Source organism: Nuphar pumila, chromosome 3 (genome assembly GCF_984573655.1).
Source record: "Nuphar pumila chromosome 3, dmNupPumi1.hap1.1, whole genome shotgun sequence".
NCBI lineage: Eukaryota > Viridiplantae > Streptophyta > Magnoliopsida > Nymphaeales > Nymphaeaceae > Nuphar > Nuphar pumila.
In genome coordinates, this window is record NC_143251.1 from 126,025,295 (window position 1) to 126,051,861 (window position 26,567).

General features: G+C 38.7%; 2 protein-coding genes across 3 annotated transcripts in view; both read left to right on the forward strand.

Moving 5' to 3' along the window:
* The window catches only part of LOC149843661 (protein transport protein SEC24 A-like), a 31,915-nt gene extending 20,562 nt beyond the window's left edge, over positions 1-11,353 (forward strand). Inside the window, exons 11-13 of the mRNA XM_090000000.1 lie at positions 9,411-9,733; positions 9,844-10,038; positions 10,737-11,353. Coding sequence (XP_089856126.1) covers positions 9,411-9,733; positions 9,844-10,038; positions 10,737-10,970 — 752 coding nt within the window. The 3' untranslated portion in view covers positions 10,971-11,353. The remainder of the gene's footprint in view (positions 1-9,410; positions 9,734-9,843; positions 10,039-10,736) is intronic.
* A 2,229-nt stretch (positions 11,354-13,582) lies between these two features.
* On the forward strand, positions 13,583-26,197 carry LOC149843662 (uncharacterized). Of its 2 annotated transcripts, XR_016430909.1 has the most exons (6): positions 13,583-13,663; positions 21,775-22,136; positions 22,289-22,349; positions 22,904-23,107; positions 23,558-23,720; positions 25,696-26,197. XR_016430909.1 is itself a non-coding variant. In XM_089999987.1 (5 exons), exons 2-5 carry the CDS (start codon positions 21,833-21,835, stop codon positions 23,640-23,642), a joined length of 654 nt encoding a protein of 217 aa, XP_089856113.1. In that variant the 5' UTR covers positions 13,583-13,663; positions 21,775-21,832; the 3' UTR covers positions 23,643-23,787. The 2 variants fall into 2 exon arrangements, 1 of the variants encoding a protein (XP_089856113.1); XM_089999987.1 differs by lacking the exon at positions 25,696-26,197 and having other exon boundaries at positions 23,558-23,787.
* Positions 26,198-26,567: the final 370 nt, after the last annotated feature.

A 26,567-nucleotide genomic window follows, 5' to 3' on the forward strand; every position in this document is an offset into this window, starting at 1 on the left:
AAAGTCTTTAGGGACTTGATTTGCTATTAATAAAGTTCTAGTGGTTTCTATAATATGGCGATGTTTTCGTTCTGCCAGTCCATTTTGTTGAGGTGTATAAGGACAAGATCTTTGATGTGTGATGCCATGCAATTTAAGATAATTTTGAAAATCTGTGGATAAAAACTCTCCCCCTGAATCTGTGCGAAAAATAGTAATATCATTTTGAAACTTGTTTTTAACCATATTATGAAAAGTTTGAAAGTATGAAAATACTTCAGACTTATGTTTGAGAAAGTACATCCACGTATGTCGGGAGAAATCATCGACAAAAATAACATAGTAAACAAATCCTCCTTTAGAAATTACTGGTGCAGGACCCCAAACATCCGAGTGTATTAATTCAAGTGGTCTTGAAGAGAAAAAGGTTCTGTTCTGAAATGGTAATTTTTTCATTTTGCCGAGAATACAATCTTTACAATCAAATGATTCAGAGTTACAAAATTTCCCTAGATTTGGAAAATGTTGGATTTTGGCTATATGTGGGTGACCAAGTCTCTTATGCCACAGTTCCAACTCTATTTTTTGAATATTATAACAAAAAGCTTTCTTCGGCATTTCCAAAAAATCCATGTAATAGAGCCCTCCTTCTCTATGGCCTTCCCCAATCAGCTTGCCTGACTGGCGATCCTGTACCCAACAACCATGAGAAGAAAAAGAAATATTACACCCATAATCAGAAATTTGAGATACAGATAAAAGATTTAAATTTAATTTGGGAACATGTCTAATTTCTGGAATAAAAAAATTTTTTGTTTTATAAATTTTTTCAAAATTTCCTATTCCTTCTATTTCAAGAGAAGTCCCATCAGCAGTAAAGACCTTTGACACACTTGTTTTATTTTTAACACATTTGGATAGACTTTGATTATTTGGGGTCATATGAAAAGATGCACCAGAGTCAAGAAGCCAAGAAATTTTACCTAAATCAGAAAAAGATGAGGCTGCTGCGCCGGTTGAATCTTCAGATGAGGAAGAGGCACCTTTGATGAGAGGCTGAAGAATCTCCATTAGTTGGGCCAGGGAAACTGGTGCATCCTGATCTTTAGGCTCCGATCCAGCAATTGCAGCTCTTTTTTCTCTCAGTTCCTTAAGTTTGGGACATTGTGGCCTGTAGTGTCCCGGTTCATGACAGTGATGACAAATAACTTTCTTCTTATCATAGTCACCATTTTGTCGGTTAAAGTGAGGAGGCCTATATGATCGAACATGATTCCCTGGTCTAGACACGGCTAAAACGGAATCATCTTCAATTTTTAAAGAACCTTTCCGGAGACGATTTTCTTCCATTGTTAACTCTTCAATAGTTTCAACAATAGAAGGAATTTTTCCCCTGTGAAGTAGGGCCGATTTAGTGGTTTCAAATTCCGGCCTTAATCCAGTGATAAACTGGTAAAAATGTTCAGCATCGAGTTGTTTCTGACGAAGCTCGATGTCTTCGGCACAATGCCACTTTGGTTCTAAAAGGGAAAGTTCTTCCCAAAGTTCGGACAACCCATTGTAATATTCACGAATAGTTTTGTCTCCTTGTGTCATCATTCGAACTTTTTCTTGGAGGTTGCACACGTGTGCAATATCTTTAAGGGAATACATATTCTTAAGGTATTCCCATGCCTTATCGGCATGATCAAATTTGGCAAGACTTGAGCATTTTTTAATGTCAACGCTATTGATAAGCCATGACATTATCTTCGCATGAGATATTCTCCATTCTTTCCATTTCTTCTCGTATGAGGCAATAGCCTTGATTTTCTCTTCTTCCGATAGAGGGACCTCTTTATCTCCCTCCTTTTTAGTAAGAGATAGCTTAGGTTCCGAATCGGAACCATCCACAATCCCCCATAAGCCTTTTCCCCATATATGGTGCTTCATGATTGAAGCCCATGTTACATAGTTCGTATCGCTTAGTTTCATAGGCATGATGGTGACTTTATCATTGTCATCCATCGATTACAAGGAGAGAAAGAATAGGGATAGAAGAGAAACAAGAAGAAAAATGAGAAAGAAAAAAAAAAAAAAAACAATACAACAAGATGTGAAATCTTCTCCAATGAAGTGATAAAACACTTCTCTTCAAGTGGCGAACACTTTTGCAAACGGGCACGGAAACCGAGGCAGCTTTTCCTCAAGATTTAGTACTTCCGCGGCTCTGATACCATGAAATGAAATGGGGATCTTCGAAACACGAGCTTTGATTAACAAGAGCAAGTGTCAAGAATGACACTAAAGCATAACCCTTAAAAAGGGTATAACTGGAAACAAAATAAAAATAAAAAATGTATTCTTTATTGATATGAAAAACCAATTGCTTAAGAAGCATTGGAGTAAAATACAAGAGGGGCTGCACCCCTTTATATACACAGCTGAAAGAGGACTCAATAGAGCTGTTGGGCACAGTCCAACAGCTCTATTAAGAGCTGTTGGACTGTGTCAGTCCAACACCTCTATTGCTAGTCAAGTCTGGACAGGACTTGACTAGCAACAGTCATTCTAGTTCAAACTGAACTAGATGACATAAAAACAAAAAATAAAAATAAAGGAAAAAAATACAGAAAAGAAAGAAATTAAAAATGTATTTATATATATATATAATAATATAATATTATTATATATACATATATGTACAGTTTTACATTTTAACAAAGATTACATGCTAGTGAGGGTGATTCCTTCCCTCTTCTTGTTCCTCCTTTTCCATTAGAGTATGTCTTTCTTGAGCCTCTTGTTCCATGTCCGACTAAATCTCGTTACAAAAATCCTCCCGTGGTGTACACACATCGAGCTCCACCCAACTCTATGCCTTTGCCATCAACTTCTCCAGAGGTGAGTGTTCCTGATCCTACTCGAGAGCCTATTGTTGATGGTGATTTACCTTTTGCTCTTCGGAAGGGCAAAAGGCAGTGTACGCTTAACCTTATTTCTCAGTTTGTTTTCGAGGCAAGACTTGGTGTTAATATAAAGAATTTTGTATTAGCATTGTCTGTTGCATCAGTTCCTCTCAATCATCATCAAGCTCTTCTGGACCCCAGATGGGCGAAGGCCATGCAGGATGAAATGGATGCACTACTTTCTAGGGGAACATGGGACTTAGTTGATCCACCGCATGAGGCTGATATTGTTGGTTGTAAATGGGTCTATACTATTAAGTATAACTCAGATAGATCGATCGAAAGGTTTAAAGCCCACCTGGTTGCTAAAGGCTATACTCAAACCTATAGAGTGGACTTCTTTGAGACATTCTCTTTTGTTGCTCGCCTTGAGACTATTCGTCTTGTTTTGTTAGTTGCAGTGCACCATGGTTGGTCTCTATGTCAGCTTGATGTGAAAAATGTTTTTCTGTATGGAGATTTGGAGGAGACAGTTTACATGCAGCAACCTCTGGGGTTTGAAGTTTAGGGGGAGTGTCAGAAGGTATGCAAGTTGAAAAAGGCAATCTATGATCTTAAACAGAGTCTCCATGCGTGGTTCTCCAAGCTGGTTGAGGTAATGTCAGCCTCTAATCACTCTTTTTATTAAAACTACTTGTGCATGGATTATGGTTATGATAGTATATGTTGATGACATTATAGTCACATGAAGCAGTGAAAAAGACATCTCAGAGACAAAGTTTCATCTTCATAAACACTTTGTGACTAAGGATTTGGGATCACTCAGATATTTCTTAGGCATAGAGGTTGCAAGGAGTAGAAAAGGATTGGTTTTGTCACAGCGAAAATATGTCTTGGATCTGCTGAAGGATAATGGGATGTTAGGAGCCAAACCTGCAAGGATTCCTATGGATCCTAAGCTATGTCACATGGACTCTCCAACTAGGTGCCACACCCGCGTCGCACTAGCACCCACACCCGATGCGGTCAACCTGACCCTTGGTGTAGGCAATGCACCCAACGTCATTTATGTCCAACTTTTGGACTTTATATATATATATATATATATATATATATATATATATATATATATATATATATGTATTTGTCGCCCCCCTGCACTCAAGTTTTTTGAAAGTATCGCATCTCCGCACCTGCACCTGCACCCATGTGACATAGATCCTAAGGCTCATCTGTTTGATGAAAAATCAGAGTATGAGGACAGTAGCAGTTATCGCTCCTTGGTTGGTAAGTTATTATATGTGACTCTGACTAGACCTGACATATCTCTAGCCGTGAGCAAGATAAGTCAGTTTATGGACAAGCCTACAAAGGCTCGCTGGGAGGCTGCAATGATGATTCTCAAATATCTCAAGTTCTTCCTTAGTAAAGGGCTATGGTTTAAACAAAACCCTTCTTTAGATATTATTGCCTATTCAGATGCAGATTATGCAGGGTTGGTTGATGATAGAAAGTCGACAACTGGATTCCGTGTGTTTGTTGGAGGGAACCTGGTCACTTGGAGAAGTAAGAAACAAGTTGTTGTTGTCAGGTCGAGCGCTGAGTCAGAGTATCGGGATATGGCTCAAACTGTTGCAGAGATGATGTGGATTAAATCTGTGTTGACTGATCTTCAAGTGAAAGTTTCGTTACCTACGGTGATGATATGTGATAATAAAGTTGCTACTTATATTGCTAATAACCCAATGTTTCATGAAAGGACAAAGCATATCAGGTGGATTGTCACTATGTATGTGACCTGGTACAGACTAGGTACATTTGTACCAAGCACATATCTTCAGAAAAACAAATTGTTGATGTCTTCACCAAGCCCCTAGTTAGGTCTAATTTTTCAAGATGTTGTGACAAGCTGAGCATTATTGATATCTATGCTCCAGCTTGAGGGGGAGTGTTGAGAAGCAGTCACCGTATATATACATATGCATTAAGTGTAGTTTGGTAACTATTTAATAGGCTGGGTCTCTCGTTTATTTTATTGTAGCAAAGGGTATTATTGTAAATAATCTATTATTGTCTAATCTCTATTTAAGAGAGATTAGACCTAATGAGAATTAACGATAGCTTCTCTGCCGACTTCAACACATATATTAATAAAAGTATATATTAATCATATTATAAAATAGCATATCAAGGGTTCCTCGTCATAAAAAAAAATTACAAGCAGCTCTCTTTACTTATAAAACACATATATAATGTCTTCACATAGGGTTCACAAATGGATCTTTTAGTTCGAAAGCAGTTGCTTCAATCTTGCCAGTCCATGGGCTCTGGAACCTGCATCTATCTTGATGAAATAGAACTCATTTGTGGAACTATCAACAACAACTACACCTTCATCCCAAAACAATTGGGGTCGGCGATATGAACCAAAAAAGAAAATCATTCTGGGTCTTCCACATGAATCATTCTCCTCCAATCATTTTTATCCAATGCCATGTCCTCGGTGAGGTTCAAAGCATTCATATCCTTTCCTATCATCTTCATCCAAGTTTTCTTAGGCCTACCCCGACCTCTTTTAACTAATATATTTTCCCATTTCTCCATCCTTCTAACTGGAGCATCATTAGGCCTTCGCCGAATATGTCCAAACCACCGCAAACGATTCTCTCTCATCTTATTTTAAATGGATGCAACGCCTACCTTCTTACGTATCTCCTCGTTTCGAATCTTATCTTTTATTGTATTTCCACACATCCATCTAAGCATACGCATCTCAGCTACACTAATTTTTTGAATATGATGTCTCTTGGCAGCCCAACATTCCGTACCATATAGTAAAGCGGGACTAATTGTCGTCCTATAAAACTTTCCCTTCAACCGCAATGACATTCTACGGTCGCACAACACTCCAGTTGAACTTTTCCATTTCATCCACCCAACCTTTATCTTCCAAATATTTGAAACAATCATCCACCGGTATTTCTTGCTCACCAAGCTTCACTACACTCCCATCACTACTTCGTTGCTTACTAAACCGACATTCCATATATTCTGTCTTACTCTTACTCAACTTAAAACCGGCACATTTTCTTGAATTGATCTCGTAAGCTCATCCTTCACTATAGCAAATAGGAAAGGGCTTAATGCAGATCCTTGATGTAACCCAACCGTTATAGGAAAATTGGTTGTCACTCCTCTACAAGTGCGGACATTGGTTACTATTCATTCGTACATATCCTTAATTATACTAATGTACTTGAGAGAAACACTTTTCTTCATCATTGTCCACCAGAGAACGTCCCTAGGTACTCTATCGTATGCCTTCTCCAAATCAATAAAAACCATATGCAAATCTTTGTTTTTCTCTCTATTTCTCTCAATAAGTTGTCTAAGAAGATGTATAGCTTTCATAGTTGATCTTTCAGGCATAAAACCAAATTGATTCTCCGATATTATGACAACCTTTCTCAACCTAGACTCAATCACCCTCTCCCAAAGTTTCATAGTATGACTCATGAGTTTTATACCACTATAGTTTGTGCAATTTGTATATCACCCTTATTCTTATATAGAGGCACCAAAGTACTCTTCCTCCACTCATTAGGCATCTTATTTGTCCGCCAAATCTTGTTAAAAAAATTTGTCAACTATTCTAAACCTTTCTCACCCAAGCATTTTCAAGCTTCGATAGGTATACCATCTGGGCCCACTGCCCTTCTTGATTTCATTTTCTTCAAAGCCTCTACAATTTCTTGCGCATGAAGTCATGATTCATCTCATGAAAAGGAATGGGGAAGTCTCCAAGATCCTGAGCATGACTTCCATTAAATAGCTTATTAAAATAATCTTTTCATATCTCCTTAATCTCCTCATCTTTGACTAAAACCCTTTGCATTTCATCTTTGATACATCTAACCAGACCCAGATCCCTCGATTTCTTATCTCTCATCTTTGCAAGCCTATAAATTCTCGCCCTCTTTGGTATTCAATTTGTCATAAACCTCCTTATATACCTTATCCATCGCGTTTCGAACTACTTTTTTAGCTTGCTTCTTTGCTATCATATACTTCTCCAAATTCTCATTATCACGACTCTTACTTAGATTTCTATAACACTCTCTTTTAACGTTAATAACTAATTTGACATCTTCGTTCCACCATGATGTATCCTTACCTAGCGGTGCACCGCCTTTAGACTCACCCAATACCTCCTTAGCCACCTTTCTCATGCCACCCGCTATCTTATTCCACATTGATTCTGAATCCTCATCGAGACACCAATCGGCTTCCTTAACTACCTGCTCTACAAACATTCCTTGTTTAGCTCCTTTCAGTGCCCACCACTTAATTCTAGGATCTATCCCTTTTGCGGCATTTTTTAATTCTAAGATCTAAAATTAAGACTCTATGTTGTGTAGCTACACTTTCTCCCGGTATAACCTTACAATCGATGCAACAACCCCTATCTCTTTTTCTAAGTATGAAAAAATCTATCTGATTCGTATTAACCCTACTTTTAAATGTTACTATGTGAGATTCCCTCTTCCTAAACCAAGTGTTTGCTAAAATCATATCATAGGACAAACCAAAATCTAAAATCCTTTCTTCACTTTTATTTCTTTCTCCTATACCATAGCCTCCATGGATACTTTCAAATCCATCTCTACTAATGCCTACATGTCCATTAAGGTCACCGCCGATGAAAAGCTTTTCTCCATAAGATATCCCTTGTACTACTCCATCTAAATCTTCCCAAAATTGATGCTTAATGGAGGTGAATAAACACTAATAATATTAATAATATTCGTACCTAATACTAATTTAATAAGTAAAATCCTATCACCCTTCCTGCGGACCTCAACTACATTATCTATAAACTCACGACTAATAACAGTCCCTACTCCATTCCTATTCCTATTTATTCCTTTATACCAAATCTTATATCCTCAAGGTTCTATCACTTTTGCTTTCTCACCTACCCATTTGGTCTCTTGTAGACATAAAATATCAATCTTTCTCCTACACATAACATCTACTAACTCTTACTAGTTAACGACCTTATGTTCCAAGTCGCTAACCTAATTTTATGGTCTTGAACTATCTTCTTTACCCCCCACCCGTCCAACAAAGTGAGGGAACCCTTGCCTATTTGACACCACACCCGGGCGCCGGTGTGACGCGTTGCTTCTGGGCGACGACCTGGCAACCCTTGCCCATTTATCACTGCCTTCGGGCCTATAGAGTATATCACATCGCTCAGTAGGGAACGCCCCAACAAAATTCTCATATTGGTTCATATTCATAGGGTGTCACTAGCCTACCGCAACCCTCCTCCTTTATCTGGGCTTGGGACCGGCGGTGTATAACTAAACAGTTATACAAAGGCGGAGTTTTTTTTTTTTTGAACTATAATGTTTTTTTTTCTTTTTTCTGTGGTAAATTGTGTAGGCTTCAAACTTTTTGGAAAAAACTCGAGAACCACCATGTAGCATAGTTTTAAAACCCAGTGACTCGTCACTCCATGATCGACTCGTGACTCGGCTGGGTCAACCTGGTGAATCGGCAGGGTCGTGTTAACTTTATATTTTATAGTACTAGGAAAACTCTGGGTGGGGCCCCACGACCACCCTGCCTTATGTGGCCCTCTGAAAGCTACGGACACACCCGTGAGCCAGTGAAGTTTTCAGCTTTTTGTGAAAAAGAAAGCGACAAATTATATTTATATTTTTATATGGGCCAACTAGGTCTAAACCTATTCTGGACTGACACATTTGTATCCAATGCGAGTTGGATCCAACATCGATGATCCACTTTGGCCTTGAAGTTGTAAGACATGGATTCATGTTGGGAATGTCTCTTATTTGTGTAAATGAGCCAATCTGAGCCTGTTAGTTCTTCAATCACCTTGTACAAATGCAAATATTTCATTTGAAAATGTCCCCAGAACCATATTCCTTGCAATTGAAGGGGACTTGACCGTCTATCTTTTGGTTGTTTGTGATCAAAAGAGAAGCTCAATTTGAGGAAAATGCATGGAAGGAGGCTTGGACCCTCTTTGGGAGGAGGGTTGGCCACAGTTTAAGGTCTTCCATCAAGGAATGGAGGGTTCTTTGGTGGTTCAAATCTAAGATGGAGAACAAGGAGGTGCCATCGATCAATTACAGACATGATACTTAGAGGAGCATTCTATATATTTATTATTATTGGAAGCATAAAATGAATACAATGGACATGGCGCAAAATTGAAATGCTGAACTTTTTTATTTCTATTATTTTCATTCTTTTGACACTGAAACGGATATTTAGTGCTTTCTTTGACACTGGCATGTGAGTCCTAGATTGAGATTTCTTTTTGATGTTCACATTCTCATAATTGATTATTGGTTACATGGTCTGTTAAGTCTCTATTGCTGTTGGATTAGCATATTATGTATTAGAATATGTTCCATAAGAGTGGATATGCACAACAGCTTTTATTCTTTTTTTTATCGTTTATTATTTCATCAATTTTCTGACATCTACTGTGATGCCAAAAAATTGCAGCAATTGAGAAAACCTTGTCCAGTAAGCTGGAAGAAGCGCGCCAAGCTGTGCAACTAAGGATAGTTAAAAGCCTAAAAGAATACCGGAACCTGTATGCTGTTCAACATCGGTTAACTGGCAGATTGATATATCCAGAATCGTTGAGATTTTTGCCTCTGTATGCACTGGCTTTGTGTAAATCCATAGCTCTTCGTGGTGGGTATGCTGATGCCCAACTAGATGAGCGCTGTGCAGCTGGTTACTACTTGATGGTTGTGCCTGTTAATAGATTACTGAAGCTTCTCTATCCTAATTTGTACCGGATCGATGAATATCTTTTGAAGGTTAATGGTTCTTTTGATGCATCATCAATTTCTCTTCGATATTCAGTTTTTGTCATTAAAGATTTTTGCATATGTTTGGTTTTAATTCTGAATTATTTTGCCATGTGTAGGGGCCTGCTACTATTGACGATTATGCCAAAGTTCTGAAACAGGTGCCTTTAACAGCGGAATCCTTGGATCCCAGAGGCCTATTTCTTTATGATGATGGGTTTCGCTTCATTATTTGGTTTGGCAAAGTGCTTTCATCTGATATAGCGGCCAATGTAATAGGACCAGATTTGACAGGTTTTGTTGACTTGTCTGAGGTATGTGGCTTTTTCGACAGTTTGATTTACAGGCTTTTGTTGCAATTTTATCATTCTTGACTGCCAGGCAAACTTGTGAATTGTCATGGTTGACCCCATTATTCTTTTAATCCGCAAAGCTGGTTCCTCCCGGGGTTGAATGAGATAGCTGCATGGTTTAGGTCAGACTATGAAAACCGAAAGGTCTCGGGTTGGAATTCCCACAGGGGTTTATCCCCCAGCTCATCTCTAAAATAGAAAAAGTTGGTTCCTTCTTGACATCATAGTCACAAATCTCATTATCGGGAGTTTCTCCAGAAAGGATAAACTCGCGATAGGAAAATTGTTTTTTGGGAAAATCTTGGGAAAATATTGGTATATTTAAATTTTAAATATATATAAGGATATATCGTATAATATGTAAAAATATAAGTATCATGTTAATAACGAGATAACATCAGGATTGTATCAGTTTTTGAAAATCTCGTGATAAATCACGAGATTGTAAAAAATATGGCAATATCTGTGATTATGTTTGACATTAGATTATAGTCTCTTAAAAGGGAAATGTAGGATATTTTTAGTGTCCTTTTATGCCAGTTTGTATGAGTTGCGACTTTTTCTGGCATCACCATAGCTTATACACACTAAATGTGTCTAGTATACTTGAGAGGTCAATGCCATCTCCCTATTGACTGTATGTGCTTGACGATCTGCAGGTTTGTCTCACTGAGCTCAACAATGAGTTTTCAAGAAAGCTTTCACTGATGTTGAAAAGAATGAGGGAGAGTGATCCTTCCTTTTACCAGCATTGTCATTTAGTAAGACAAGGGGAGCAACCCAGAGAGGGCTCCTTGCTGCTTCTCAACCTTGTTGAGGATCAAATAGGTGGAACAAGTGGCTATGTCGATTGGATCGTTCAGATACATCGGCAAGTCCAACAGGGCCCATGAACACAAGTGAAGCATTAGCTTAATTAATTAATTGGTGCTCCTCGTGCTTTTTCCGGTGCATAGACCGCAGCAGCTACCATTCCTCATCCACGTGTGAGCTTAGACGATGAAGATGAAGTTGGCGGAGGATTTAATTCTTTCTAGAAGTGAGAATTAGTAAGTGATTTATTAGTTTCCAGTTGCTTAGTTGAGATATGTTTTCCTCTTTCCAATTACCATTTGTAATTTATTAGCTTGGTCGGTTGTCCTTTTTGTTGTTGCTATATTTTTGGATTGTAACAATGCTAATAAGGTACCGATCTCTCGATGCTGTTCTTTAGTTTCCTTTTTGGGTGTTGAAACCAAATTTTATTACGGTAGAACAAAGGCTTTGAGATCCACAATCTTGTGTTTCTGTATTGTCTGAGCTTGTTCACTTGTTTGTGCAAACTGGGCAGTGGTGAAAATAGATGTAGCTTATAATGAAAGTATGATCAGATCCAACTGTTTCATCTGATTCTCATTCAATGCCAAATGTGTTGGCTCGCTTAAATGCATAAATACATGGTTTTGGATAATGTATATAGGACACAGTCGTCAAGAACCACACCAGTGATATGATTCGATGCTGTGGCTGAATCGAGAATAGCGCCACATGTGCTGGCATGAACTAGGTGTCAAATTTATTTTCTCCTTGTGATTTCAACAAGTCTCCCTTGTGTGCTCAAGTAGCCTTTGTAGATTCAAGGAAACTTAGGAAGAAGGATGATGCTCTTATCCTTTTTCATGCTTCCTGCTACGTTATCAGAGTAGAAAGGGAAAAACTTTAGCCGCCATGATGTTTTTGGAGAATGAATTGTGACTAGATCCAACTTCGATTATCTCCCATGGCTATTGATGGGGAGTAATTGAGGGTTCGTATAAATCATAGTTTTTATTTTACATAGGATTAGGAAAGAATTTTGATGGTGATAAGATGGCCTCCCTTGTCAAAATGCAAGTGTAATGTGTAAGTTTCTTATAGGATTCATTTGTAAAGATGAATTTGGTTATAGAATAAATTTATTTTCTTGTTTTTCTTCTTGTGGATTCAAGGATACTTTTTTTCGATATACAACCTAAAGACTGCCTGTGACACTAAGACCTGATCACACTGGCTCAACCTGCCATGCTTACGGCCGTCATGTGGGTGGTGTAAATATCCTAGGCTAGGACCCCGCCCTTGGGGCTTATGCTGGTGTTGGCTTGTGAAGAGTGGTGATGCCCATGGGAATCGAACCTTAACCACTTGTCTTCAAAGATACTTGAAAAAAAGTTGTTCTCCCATGCAACGTGCCAGCTCATGTCATCTAATTTGTATCCATACTAAATTTTGTACTTTCAAAACAGGCTCCACTAGGTTGACAATAGCTTGGCTAAAAACTTCAATTGCATTATGTGCATGGAATGGGAGACTATCTCTTTTTTTTTTCCTTTTAAGGAACATTTTGGTTGTGTTTATGAAAAGTGAAGATACTGTTTGAAAGATATTCACTTTCAAAATCTCATGACACCCATGATAGATTGAATCCACAAATGAGATTCACTTTCTAAATCTCACTTTTTGGGTTATGTGCTTTTGAGGTTCTTGGGGTTCTGTTTCAAAAAAAAATTGTGTTTGATTGTTTTTAGGGTACTTTTCAAGTGAGATTCACTTTCTAAAGTATATTAGAAAGTTAATATCCTGTGATCGAACCAAATGGACCCTTAATGTGAATCCTCGTAAATGCATTTTACCATCACTAGAAATGGTTTTCAGTGTGATTCGAAATCACATGCGATTCCATTTTATATGATCTGAAATCATGGGGTTGAGAATGCAGTTTTGAATCATACAAGTGAGTGGAATGGCTCCTAATGGGATTTGTAATTGCATGAGGGATTCCATCTCATGTTTGCTTGCGCACCAGAAATGGAGCAAATAATTGTGAGAGAAAAAGGTTCTCATTGCCGTCCAAGCAAACAAGCTCTACCTCTTGAACAATGGTGAGAGAATGATTCTCATTGGAGACCAAGCAAACGATGATCTAATTCTTGAATTTGTCATGATCTTAATTCTTTATTTTTCTTATGCAATCATGTGAACTCTTATTACACGTGAATTCACTTTTCACTCTGAGAATTCAAATTCACTTGGGCCAACCTTAAATTCAAATTCAGATGTGCATCCTTAATTTCAAATATCCAAATCGTATCTATGGAGTGTAGAATCTGTAGATGCATTTTACTCGTCGATCAACAATTTTAGCTCCTAATGAATGAGGAAGTGACACGCGTCCATGTCATCAGGGAAGAAAATAAGAAAAAAACCCAAAAATCAAGCTCCCACCACCGCCACGCTGTGATGCCATGATGGACACACTAACAGAGGTATTCTTGGTGCACAAAGCACCATAACTTCAGAGGTGGCGCCGCAGAGCTTTCAGACTTGTTTTCAAAGTCACCCTCGAGTCAAGAGATCATTTTCGTTGGGTAATACTAATATAACTGGTCGGCCACGGATGAACGGGAAGCAGCCGGTTGGTCTAACTGGTAGGGCCGGTCGACTAGGGCAGCTCCTCGCCTATAAATACCCCGCAATCTCCTCTTCCCTTCCTCGGAAACGCGTAATTTCTGGTGAAAGGTCAATTCCGGAGAAACTGTTTGCTTTGAGTGGACAGCCAAACGCGGGAAAGGTAATACTTTCTTTTTCACCAACTTCATCTTTTTCTTCCTTTTCCTCATCCGCGTTCGGAAGAGAAGAAATTCACGGAATTATTCACGAATTTGTTGTTTTACGAGCAGAAGGAAACGTCGATCTGTACTTCGGAGATTCTTTTTTTTTTTCCTGTTTTTCTTTCTTTTCTGTTTGACTGGACGACTATTGGGGCCGTTAGTTCCCGGAATTTCCTGGATTACTGAGGTATATTTCGACATCCGGGATGTTCTTGCTTTACCGCGTTCTCGTTCTCTCTTCCTTTTCCCCTTGGCGTTGGTCTGAAAATGCTTTGACTTTTCTCTCTTTTTTTTTGCTGCTCTCGTTGATTGATCTTTTGGTTACTTCGTGAACTAGTCCTTCCGAGTTCCGATATGAGATTGATAGATATGCTCCATTTTTCGGTTCCCGGATTTCCAATTTCTTACTCCGTAGTCGGAAAAGAATGCTCTCGGTTCTTCGTAAAAATCAAATGAGATTAATCAAAGCAATAAATGAATTTCAATATGGAAAAAGCTCTCTCTCTCCAGAATTTAGTTGAACTAGATGAAGTTAATATTTTCCATTTCTCTGTCTTTTTCTGGTTCTTCTCATGGATTACATACTGGAATATCTTTCGTTTTCCGATTTTTCGCGTTTTGCGTTTCCAATGTGGAAAACGAAAAGGGGTAATAAGAAAATATTTTCCGCAAGGGGTGGGAAAAAAGGTCGGTGACTTGACGCATTTTTATGTCCGTGCTCCCTTGCGTGAGGTTTGAAAATTCCACGGTAATTTCTTCAGTGGTGCGTTTGCGTGAGTGGGTCCCACTCCCACGTCGGAGTCGTGCTGGAAATGGAAAACGGGCATGCATGAATTTTTGCGGAAATTCTCTCCACTTTCCACGCAACGCAAACGCCCCTTCTGATGCCGTTGATCCAGTGGATGAACGTCACTCAACCGCTGGAGCGTTTGCTGCTCAGCCATCTAGATGGCGCTCATCTAGAGCCTCAAAGCTCTGAAGGATTTCGTGGGGCCCGTTTTTCTTGGTTCACCATACAATAGAGTTACCACTTAGTGGACTTGAACTTGAATCCGGGTAGGTATGGTCGGGTCTGGTTCATATGATCTTTATAGGACCTGGGTATGGTTTCTTTTATGGTGGGTCTAATTGGACCCAAAACTGAACCCGGTACCACCACCTTAAATCATATCTGATCCCACCTATGTCTGAACCAGGTTTTATAATAATATCATTAGATTTTACGACTCTCTTGATATGTTCAAATAATAGTTTGGAGCATAAACTGAAAATTTCAGGTCTCAACCAAAATCTCTGTAAAATTCTTAAAAGTACCTAATTCTATGCACTTGGCAACCTGATGTCATGTTACTTCATTTCTGGATCATCTCTGTTTTTTGTTTCTTTACAAGAAGAAATCACAGCTTTGGTTTGGATGGTAATGGCGGAGAGCTGCTGTGCTTACTGTGATGTGGTTTCTATGTTTGTGGTACGAAACTTTCTTACTATTTTGTATCCATCGACGATAGTTTTTCATTGGCTTCAGCCTTGTAGCAAATGACACCTTTTTTTTTTTATGTATAATCCGAATAAACCGCACCCAGCACGAAAACTTGGTCGTGGCTCAGCCTGCCGTACCTACGATGGTGATGCGAGTGTCATAAAACTCAACTTCGAGGCTAGGACCTTTGCCCCGGGCTTATGCTGGGCCTGCGTAGAGAGGAGCATAGTGACAAATATCGCGAGATTTATGAAAAATCTTGCGATAATATCGTGAGAAATTGCCTGAAAGTTTAAATCGGTAATTTCTTGGGAGATTTTCAAAATATTGCGAGATTTATGAAAAAAACATAAATACCGTGATTTAAATGCGATATTTATGTTTTAAACGGCTATTTATTAATATTTTCTTATAAAAAATCATTTTTTATATTTTTACATTTATTTTTTATTGCCAAGATTTTGCCAAAAATGCAAGATTTATAGATTTTTTTTTTATTTCTCGCGAGTTTTTGAAAAATGAGAAATTGCCGATAAAAACTTGACACTATGGAGAGGTGGCCTCTTTTTGCATGTTGAACTTACTTTTGATGTCCTTCGATCCAAACAGCCTTTAATGGCACGTTTGGAAGTGAGAAAATGGTAAAAAAACAAGAAAAAAAGAAAAGAAAAAACTATATCTTTTTCAACCATTCCACACCAGAGAATCTTTTGAAGCTTTTCTAAAAAATATTTTTTTATCATGGCAATCATTGACCTACAACACATCTCATTTTATGGGCTACTGTACGAACTTCATCTTTCTTCCATCCACCACCATTTTCAGGTCTCTCTCTCATGGTCGACCACAAATCTCTCTATAAGAGAAGGCTGGTTGACTCCCCCTCTATCTTATTTTTCTCTCATTTTTCATTCTGTTTTACTCATGCTACACAAATTTTAAAAAGTTAGCATATAAAAGCAAAATTTTCTTTTCCTGTGATATTTTTTTTCTTCCAAACGTGCCCTAAAGGAACACACTTAACCAGATGTGAGCTTCTGCTTTATTTCTTGTGTGATCGTATCACTAGCGAAGTAAAGTGGTGTCATGACCCTGGGGAAAAGTAGGGCTACTGCTAGGCTAACCTAACAAGTGATAGCTGTAAGCACGACTTTCTTTTTTCCAAACTCAACATTCATTTATAAGTCACTTTCCTACCATTTGCCGTCCACCAAACATTTAAGCTTTTTTGTCGCTTTGGAAGAAAGACTAACCTAGTAACCCACAAGTATATTTTCCTAACCTATGTCTCAATTTGGTTTACATAGAATAATTTAGGGTAGATAACTTCTACGATTTTTATATTACCATATTTTGTGGAAATCAAGCTAATAGTGGCACCCTTATCATAGGTGGGGACTGTGTGGGGGTGTATACCCATAGCCTCCCTTTAGTTAAACTGTCATGAATCATGATATCTTTCGATTTAGTTTTTGAGATAATGAAATCAAAGAAAGGGAGAAGTGGTCCAATTTGTTTTACGGCTTTGTATTATCAATATTTAACTATTTCACCAATTCCATTTTGTATAGTTGCGAATACAATAAAGGGCCTAACGATTACCAAATGATTCGACCTGCCACATGGGTTGCTGTATATTATCATGTCTTCTCATTCATTTATCAATTATTTATTGTGTCCAACAAGGCTTTGGTACGCGTTCCTTGATATCGATTTAAGAATGAATGGCATTAAAATACGAAGATACTGTTACCAAGCCAGCTGCTGCTCAGTAAGAATGAAAGAGTGCCTTGGCCTTTTTCTAATATACTGTTTGGGAAGATAGTTGGGATGAGAGTTTATGTATTTGGTAAAATCTTGGTCAAGATCAAGGTTTTTAAAGGCGTGAGGCGTATTGATGCGTCAAAAATATGAAAGAGGCCTAAGCCCTGAGAGGTGTAGTGAGGGCTAAGCTTCTATATTTCTCAAGGTTTAAACTAAAAAATCATTAAAAAGTCGACAACTAATAACATAGTTACATAGATCACTTAGTCATTAATCATAAAGCATAAACAAATAACAATCAGTGCAAATTCATTTCGACTATGGCATCTGCATATATTTGCATAAGATAATATATTCATTGTTGAGTTATGTGCTTTAATGATGCAGTGCAAAGTTACACAAATCGTTACGAGAATAAATAAAACAATCAAGACACTCGTTCAAAATATATAAAGAACAAAGATAAATTATTTATTTTTTAATTTGTTTGTCCAACTCCAACATATATGCAAGCACATAAAAAACAACATAATTTGATCAAACAAATATTTAATAACAACAATACATAAAATCAATTAAAGAAAATATTTTATCAAAATATATAAAAAACAAAACACAAATTACCTTCAATGTGAAAAGGGCCTTTCACTTTCTTTTTTTTTTTGCTCCTCCTCTATCATAGGCAAAGAATACCATTGGAGTTGTAGTTAGAGACTTCTAATAGCTTTCTTTGTTTGAAGGAGACAAACTAACTACTGGTTGGGTAACTTGCCTATCCAAAAAAAAATGCAAATGAACTTACGTTAAAAGACAAAATAGGTAAATGGCAAAAAGAATGAGTAAATTGCCTCAGGAGGCAATCTCTCGTACAGGTAGGCACCTTTTTTTGTGCCTACCACAGTAAAAAAACAAGAGGTGTGAGCCTCACATAAGGCCCACGTCTCTTAAGTATTGCTAAGCCCCTTTGCTGGGGAGGTGTAAGCCTCGCCACCCAGCAAAGGGGCTTAAGCCTTTGGGTTGGGTGGGGCGTTAAGGGCGTACATAACTCCCTTGAAAACTATGGTCAAGATACCTTGATGGTGATTGTTCGACAGACTGATGATAGGAAAGTTATTTGTGCTTTTGAGAAAGAGGTCATTTTTTATACAGCAGCGCTGCTGATCATCTCCATCTCAACATTTCTCAAGATGAAAAGTACACCCATCTCCAGAAATGCCAAGATGGATGGCTGTCAATCTGGTCGCTGCATATAATGTGAATACTTTGAGAAATGAGGTGAAAGTCGCAAGATTGTATCAGCTTTGGTTTTACACTAAAAATTAGATTTGGTAACACCTTCTAGCACTAAGAGCGGTTGTCCTAGTGGGGTGGGGCCTTGGCTGCTATATGGGCAATCAAGGTTTGATTTTCATGGTTGTCATCCCTCTGTGCAAGCCAATGGCCAGCATAAGTTCCGGGGGCAGGGGTCTTAGCCTTGGAGTTTTACGCCACCAGCATGACGATCGACAGGCTGAGTCAACCAGGTCTTCGAGTGGTTTCTTTGGGTTATAAAAAAAAAGGTACCACCTTCTAAAAATGGTAGCTGCCCTTTTTCCAAAGGCATAAATTCCTAAATGTCGTGTGTGGCCTTGTTCGTTGATTATGACATTGGTGTTTCACTGGTTTATTGTTTGTCCACTTTTCTTTTGAGAACATGGATTATCCTCTCATTCTCTTCCTGATTAGATATGCTTCTTTTTTGAAAATTGCTTTGTTAACTAAGTGTGTAATCGTAATATCTCAAAAGTTAAGCGCATGTTTGTAAATAAACCAAAATTTATACATGTTTTTTGTACATTTTTCATGACCTTTTTCCTCGGATTAGGCATACAATAACTTTCTTTTTTGGGTTGGCATCTGATTGGTAAAACCTTTGAGCCCAGAAGCACACCCAGTTTCATCATGCATCAAGCGACGCCCTCCTTGGGTTTCAAACTTGTGATATTGAATCAGTGTAATCCCGCTACTTTAATGAGGAAAAAGGTCATGAAAATTTACAAAAAACATGTCTAACATTCGATTTATTTACAAACATGTGCTTAACTTTTGAGATATTACAAATACACACTTAGTTAACAAAGCAATTTTCAAAAAATTAGGCTTGCATTTGTAATATTTCAAAAGTTAGGCTGTATTTGTAAATAGGATAAACGTTAAGCGTTTTTTTGTAAATTTTCAAAGATCATATTACCTTTAAAATATGCATTAGGAGTCTTTCCCCGGCTCCCACTGCAGACAAGTTTAGGTTCATCGGTCAGTGGGAAGTTGAGCTCTCCTCTCTACGTCAGGTCGATCTTAATGGTGTGCTGGAGGGTCAAGTACTTCAGATGCAGGACTGTATCGTCCTCCTCTCTGCTTTCGTTGCAAAATGAAGAGCACGAGATGAGCTTAGATGGAAGTTGAGGGCCAGAGTTGCATGGTTGGCTAATGGTGATGATAATACACGACTTTTTCACATGAATGCATCAAATGAATACAGTAAGAACCAGTTCTTTTCGGTCGAGATCGATGGATGCCAGTTTCGTCAGTAAAATTGTCTGTCAGCTATAACTTCTTATTTCTCCAGGCTGTATTCGGCCGACTTAGGCATTGGGGGGGTTATCGGCGGTATGGGTTATAAGCGGTTGGCGGCAAATCAATATGTTCTTCTGCAGGCTCGATTCACCGAAGTTGAGATTTCTAATGCTATTAGCGGCCTCTCGGGATGGAAGCACGTTGACTTCATCAAAGCTTTTTGGTCAATTGTTAAAACTAACCTGCTTCACTTGTTCGATGAATTCTATCGTAATGAAAGGCTGCCTAAACCATAGCATGTGGCAGTTATCTCTTTGATTCCTAAGAGGCAAGGGGCGTCAGATATATCCAACTTCTGGCCGATTTTGGTTATGGGTGCTCTGTATCGTATTTTATCTAAGGTGTTGGCTAATCAGTTGAGCGCGGTAATTGATCAACTTATCTCTCCGCACCAGGGGGCTTTTATTCTAGGTCGAAGTTTGCAAGGGTCTTTTATTTGTGCAACTAAGCTTCTTCACTCTTTACAGTTGACTGGAGCACCGTACTTGTTAAAATTGGATTTTCACAAGACTTATGATAGTCTGTCATGGGATTTTCTGATTGAATCTCTAACAAATATAGGGTTGGGCAGCCGGTTTATAGCATGAGTTAAGGAGTTGGTCACGAAATCTGTGTCATCGGTTTGCATCAGTTTGCGATAGGGTTGTCCCCTTGCCCCTATCCTTTTTAATATCGCAGCAGATGGTTTACCTATTCTCATGAAAATGACAGAACAAACAGGCTTCTTGGATTCCTTGGGCATTTTTTGTTTTGTTGGTCGCACCATTCAATATGCGGACGATATTATAATATTTGGTCATGCGAGTGTTAATCAAATGTTCTGGTTGTGCGTCATTATTAAATTCTCCACTGCAATTTCAGGTCTTCACCTAAACGAGAGTAAGTGTGCTCTGGTCTTACTCAATACTGACCCTCTTCTTCAATCGGTTGCTGCAAGGATCTTCAACTGCCCGATATCCGACCTTTCAGTCAATTTCTTAGGTCTATCGTTGCACTCACTCCAGTCGTCGAGAATTTCGCCTTAGATGTCTACTGTAGAGTGGGTGCAAGAGAAATTGCAGTCTTGGAAGGCTCGATATTTATCTTTTGCGGGTCGATTGATGCTAATACGCCATGTTTTTGCCTTATTACCAGATTTTCGTATGAGCATATTCGTTATACCGACAACTGTAGAACAGACGATTAACCATTTGCTCTCGCACTTCCTTTGGTCTGGGAATGCATCTCACAAAAAGACCCCGTTTGTTTCTTGGCAACAAATCGTTCTCCCGAGGCAGCGAGGTGGCTTAGAGATTCCGGCTCTGAGAAAGAGGAGTATTGTTTTAGTCTTGAAGTGGGCCTGGGTCACTTCCACATCTCTATCTCCTTGGGCTATGTTTGTTAGGCAAAAATATGGTACTCTACCGACTCTCTTCTTTCGATGCCCAATTCAGTGTGTCATTCGTCCCTCTGGTTGGAGTGGCAGAAGACACTTCGCTCCTTCAGTGGTAGGGATCTTAGGCATGTTCATTGCCGCCCATGGTTTCACTGGGCCATTGCGAGCGGAGATAGGTTTTTTATTAAGCAAGTTTACCATTCCTTGTTGTCGTCTGGGATGGACTGGTTTCCCACTGATTGTATGTAGGGTAAGGGGCCAGGGCCAAAGCTTTGGCGTGGCTAGTGGCTCTGGATCGTGTTCAAACCCAGACTAATGTCAGGAAACGGGGGCTTCAATTTCTCAACATGTGTGTTCTTTGCGATAAGGCAGAAGAAGACACGACTCACCTATTTTGGTTTTGCCCGCTCGTTCTAGACCTATTTTTTCAAACTTGGGATGCACCGTCTGTTCAAATTCGTCTGAGTTCCGTTATTCGGGACCTCTTGCTTGGTCCCATGATTTTACAACACAAAAAAAAGAAGAGATTATTGTGGCGGGTATGATTGTTTTCAGCATGGTGGGTGATATGGATGGAAAGAAACATCTTCTTCAGGGGCATTAAATTCGATTTTGAAAGGCTACGCCAGCGGGTTATGTATGATGTGTATCTGCGGGTTATGTATGATGTATATCTGGCTCTTCAATTATATAATAGAGACGCAGCTTGTACTCTGAACTATGCACAGTCATCATCTAGATTGTGGTTGTCTTACTCCTATGTTCTTCTCTAAGTTGTATTTTGGTAATTTTGAATGTATGTTATTTCTCTCATATATTAAATATCGTTTGTTGTGCAGGCATCTAAACCAAAGGATAGCAACGAGTGGTTGATGAAACCATAGGAAAACCATTGCCATGGCAGTAGCATCAGGAGTCATCAGATCTACTCTGAACCCCAATGCCCCTCCCTTCATTCCCTCATCCTTCCAACGAGTGCAAGACTTCGTGCCCGAGTGGTTTGGGGGCTATTTGATCGACCAGCATCCTGAAGCCATCGATGGTGGCGAAGAGGAAGAAGACATAGCGGCTCTTCTGCCGGAGACTTTCGAAGTGGAAGAGTTCTCTGGTCTCCTGGAAGAAGCAGCACTGTTTCATGCTGCGGATCCGAAGGAAGTCTACGGTCAATATGGTGGTCTAAATCAAGAGAAGCCACGATTGGGTAATTCTTCGTTTCCCTTCCCCCCTTTTTGTAGAATGATTCTTAACAAGTGTCATCAAAAACAAAAAATGGTTTCATAAAAAATACTAAAAAAGGTCTATCAAGGCCAGTTTGTTTCATTCCCAATTCTAAAAGAAAACCTGCCGACTCAGTTTTCTCAGGAGAATGCTTTCATAGAGGAGGATGTATGAAATCATCTGCGCATAAAAAGTGGTAGGTGATTAGAAAAACTGTAGCTCACTTGTGCCATCATGCTCACTTCCCCACCATTGATGATTTGAGGTTTGTTTCGCTCTGAAAAAGAGGGAAAATAAATGCCAGCTAAGCAATTTCTCATGAAAATTGCATGAAATAAACAGGTTATGGTACTGACTTATGTCACTTGTAAAGTAGTAAAGTTTACCTTTATCAGTATTGCCGTCGAGTTTTGTATGTCCATGACATATATGTACTAGGCCTAATTTCAACTATTATAGTTTGCATGAAATTGATAAAGAGTTGACTGTTAATGAAAGTGAAGATCTTTCAATAGGTTTGGTTGTCCAGTGAGCCTTAGACTTTGATATGTAGTAAACTCTAATTCAGTCTGAAAAAATAACAAAATAGCACAGGTTCATACTGCAAGCCCAAGCCTTCAGCCAATGCTATTCATATTTTCTCCAAAGTTTGTGGGATGGGAACACGAAACAGGGAGTCAAGAAAATCAAGGCACGCACATAGTGTAGTAAACTCTAATTCAGTCGTGAAAAAATTACAAAATGGCACAGGTTCATACTGCAAGCCCAAGCCTTCAGCCAATGCCATTCATGTTTCCTCCAAAGTTTGTGGGATGGGAACATGAAACAGAGAGTCGAGAATTCAAGGCACGCACATAGTGGAGAAACAGTGTCTGGATTTATTTGCTGTAGAGCAGCACCTTGCAGTAAATGGGGAACAGCACCGCCTTCTTTCCATACATTGGAAGTTAGTGGGTATTTTTTCTTCTTTTCTTTCCATAACGTCCCAATTCGTGGTTCATATGATATTTCTTTCAAAATTTTCTTCCTGTGGGCCCCGTAAATACGGTTTTGGTAATGATGGTGAACTCCACAATCTCTGAAGGGATGGGTTTTATTCCACCATTTCCCTAAGGGCATTGTGGTGGGCGCCAATGGTATCTAGCTAGCCTGTGTTTGGGATCCTTGAATAGGAGGTGTATTGTAGTTTCCCCCAATGCTCTTATACTCTGTAGTTTGGATGCTGTAGTGTTGCTAAAACACTGAATTGGAAATGGAGTTGGCAGCCCCGATTCGATGTCATTCATAAGAGGATGTTTTTGGCAACTCTCTCAACGCCCCATTTTGGCAAAACATAAGAATGGTGTTTTCATCTCAATGCATGGCTCCCAAACAGAGCGGTAATTGTGTTGCTTTTGCTTGCAGATATGGCAGCGTTGAGATCACCAAGTGGAGCATCATGGTCTGCGATGGAGCGGGGAAAATATTGGGAGCAACCACCGGCGCATGAGCTCCAAAATCGACAATTTAGGGACTATTCACCAACCACGATGATCAATTTCGGCCTGGCATCGATGAATCCATAAAAGTTAGGACCACATGAGATGGCATTTAAATGCTTTGGACTCGTTTTTTTTTTAAGCTTGTATAAATTATCGATCACCTTTTCTTAGCTAACGCTTTCAAAATTTGGGTGAATCTCTATCTCATCATGCAACACAAAGGTGCACGTACACCTCTCTCTCTCTCTCTCTCTCTCTCTCTCTCTCTCTCTCTCTCTCTCTCTCTCTCAACAATGTTATCTTTCGGCATATTCCGGCAGTGTTCAACAAAATGGTGAACTTTATTTTGGCGGACATGTATGCCATTATTCGCATCAACATCCCTGATCTACAACACAATCTGCCCATTAGGACCACTCATGATCCAGGGTGATGCTCGCCGACAATCTGGAGTTGTTCTGTGCTTTTCTGTTAACTTTTTTTCTATTTTTCTCATTTTTCATTTCTCTTTCTTCTTCGTTTTTTCCTTCGTTTGGGGGCTCCTTGGCATGTCTTGGGCCTGGTGGGTTATCTGGTAGGTTCAATGTTGGTTAAACCTGTTTCGTAATGTTGATGGTTATAGTTCGGCTCTCTCTCTCTCTCTCTCTCTCTCTTCTAATGTCTTATAGGTAAATAAGGGTAGGTTTTTGCAGAATTTATTATGGGGCTTTTGATTAGAATAAGCGCTGAATAAGGCACCATGTTTTGTCTAGTCTTTTTCTGACCTTGTTCAGGACAATTACAGTGAGTCCTTGTTTAGCATTTGCATCAACCACGTTAAAACACTATTGTCCATGTGCTTCCCATTTGATTCAACGTTGCACGGTTGCAGGCAACTTGGATACATGTTTAAAAATTGTATATTTTACTAAAAATAAGAAATTCATATTTTAAGTATAAAAAAATTAAATTTAGCAAGCATTTATTGAATAAATTATAAAATTATGGATTAAAATACAAAACCCTTAAGATGTACATACTTAAAAAAAATAGATTAAACATTCCTTCATTTAATAAATTATAAAAATAAAGATTAAAATACAAAACTCTCAAAATCTAATTTTACTAAAAAACATATTTAACAGGCAAAACTAAGGATTAAATGCAAAACCCTTAAAACCTAAAAATAATAGATTTGATATGCATTCACTCAATAAATTATAAAAATAAAGATTAAAATGCAAAACTCTTAAAATGAAAAGCATATCCAAAATATATATATATATATATGTATATATAACATTATCCACCTAATAAATTGCAACAATAGTGATCAAAGTATAAACCCTTAAAATCTAAAGTATACCTATAAAAAATGAATTTAACATCATTCAACCATAAAATGCAAAGATAGAGATTAAAATACAAAAATCTAAGCATTAAAAAAAATGAATTTTGCATTCCCTGGATAAATTACAAAAATAAAAGATTAAAATAGCAAAACCTTTAAAATCTAAGCATACTTAAAAAAAGATTTCAATTTTAACAAATTCAAACTCTATGATCACGTTAGGGTTCACTCAAACAAAGAGAGAGAGAGAGAGAGAGAGAGAGAGAGAGCACCTTCAATGAAGATGCCACAGAGGAAGGTGCCAGGAGCCTAGGATGCTAAAGAGAGAAGCGTAGTTGAGGGGGTGTGGTTTATCCCTTTTTTTAAGGGGTGTTCAATACCGTTCAGACAATGGGGGCTGGAACGGTGATGGATGCTCCCACGCATCCATCATGGTCCATGATGGATGCGTGGGACATGACATCCCGTGCTTCCTGCATTTGTGTGGGCCGCATGTCTTGTAAGGACCATGAACAATGTCATCCCTGCAATCAAACACCCCTTGGTGTAATAGTTGTTTTGACCAATGTTATGAGTGTCGGTGCGTGGCAGAATTTTGATATGCTGAATGCCTGAATCAGCTATTTTTTTAATAAATATAAAAATACCAAAAAAAAAAAATTTATTTAATGGTTTTAGCACGTTTCACGTTATGATTGACACATACTATTTTTTTTATTATTTTTGGGCAGATACATAACGATTCAGTTGAGTATCACTATTGGCCAATACAACTTAATCGGTGGGCCAACGATTCAGGACTGATGACCATACCGACAACATTGGTTTTGACTCCATCTAACTTCATAGAAGTGTTCAACATTGTCAATTTGCTAAAGGTAAACACTTGAATCATGTTCTTTTAACAAAAGAAATATAATTTAATTCATTAAATTTTGTTACATTTACAGCCATTGATTTTTTTAGACCTGTAAAAATCTGCTTGCACATCCAAGTTCAGTGATAAAAAAAAAACAATCCCTGCTAAGCGGATCATATAGATAATGCCTATATATATGGTTAGATTTACCAAAAAACACGTAAAACAGAAAACCATGAAATGCTAGTTCAATTGTACATAGTACATACAAGCAGGACTCTAAATTGAAGTGATGCTATATGAGGATAACGGAATGAATGTGGAATTAATGACCACAATATTCTTATCACACCTGATGAAACAATAGGGCGATGAGACATGATAAATGCCCACATTGGAAAAAAACTTTTTTAATAAAAAAAAAGTGCACATAGCCTTTGAAATGTTGCAAATAAGAGAGATTGGAGTGCAATATCAGTGTGTGCACTTCCAGTCATCGACACTAACAGTAGGGATGGCAGTGGACCGGGGGAAAGCGGGGCCCGCCCCGCCTCGCCCCGTTTGGACCGGGGATGAAGGATATGAAACAGGGATGGAGGCGGGGGTGGAGGATAAAATCCATCCCCGCCGCGGAGGCGGGGCGGGGGTGGACGTGCACTTTTCCCCACCCCGCCTCGTCCCCACCACGATCCCCGCCTAATCCCCGCCCCAACCCCGCCCCGATCACTTTTCCCCGCAATATCC

Coding starts and splice junctions, on each gene's coding strand:
- LOC149843662 (XM_089999987.1), top strand. CDS start 21,833: ATGGCAGTAGCATCAGGAGTCATCAGATCTACTCTGAACCCCAATGCC. Junction 22,350..22,903: donor TCATCTGCGCATAAAAAGTG/GTAGGTGATTAG, acceptor AAAATGGCACAG/GTTCATACTGCAAGCCCAAG. Junction 23,108..23,557: donor CATACATTGGAAGTTAGTGG/GTATTTTTTCTT, acceptor TTTTGCTTGCAG/ATATGGCAGCGTTGAGATCA.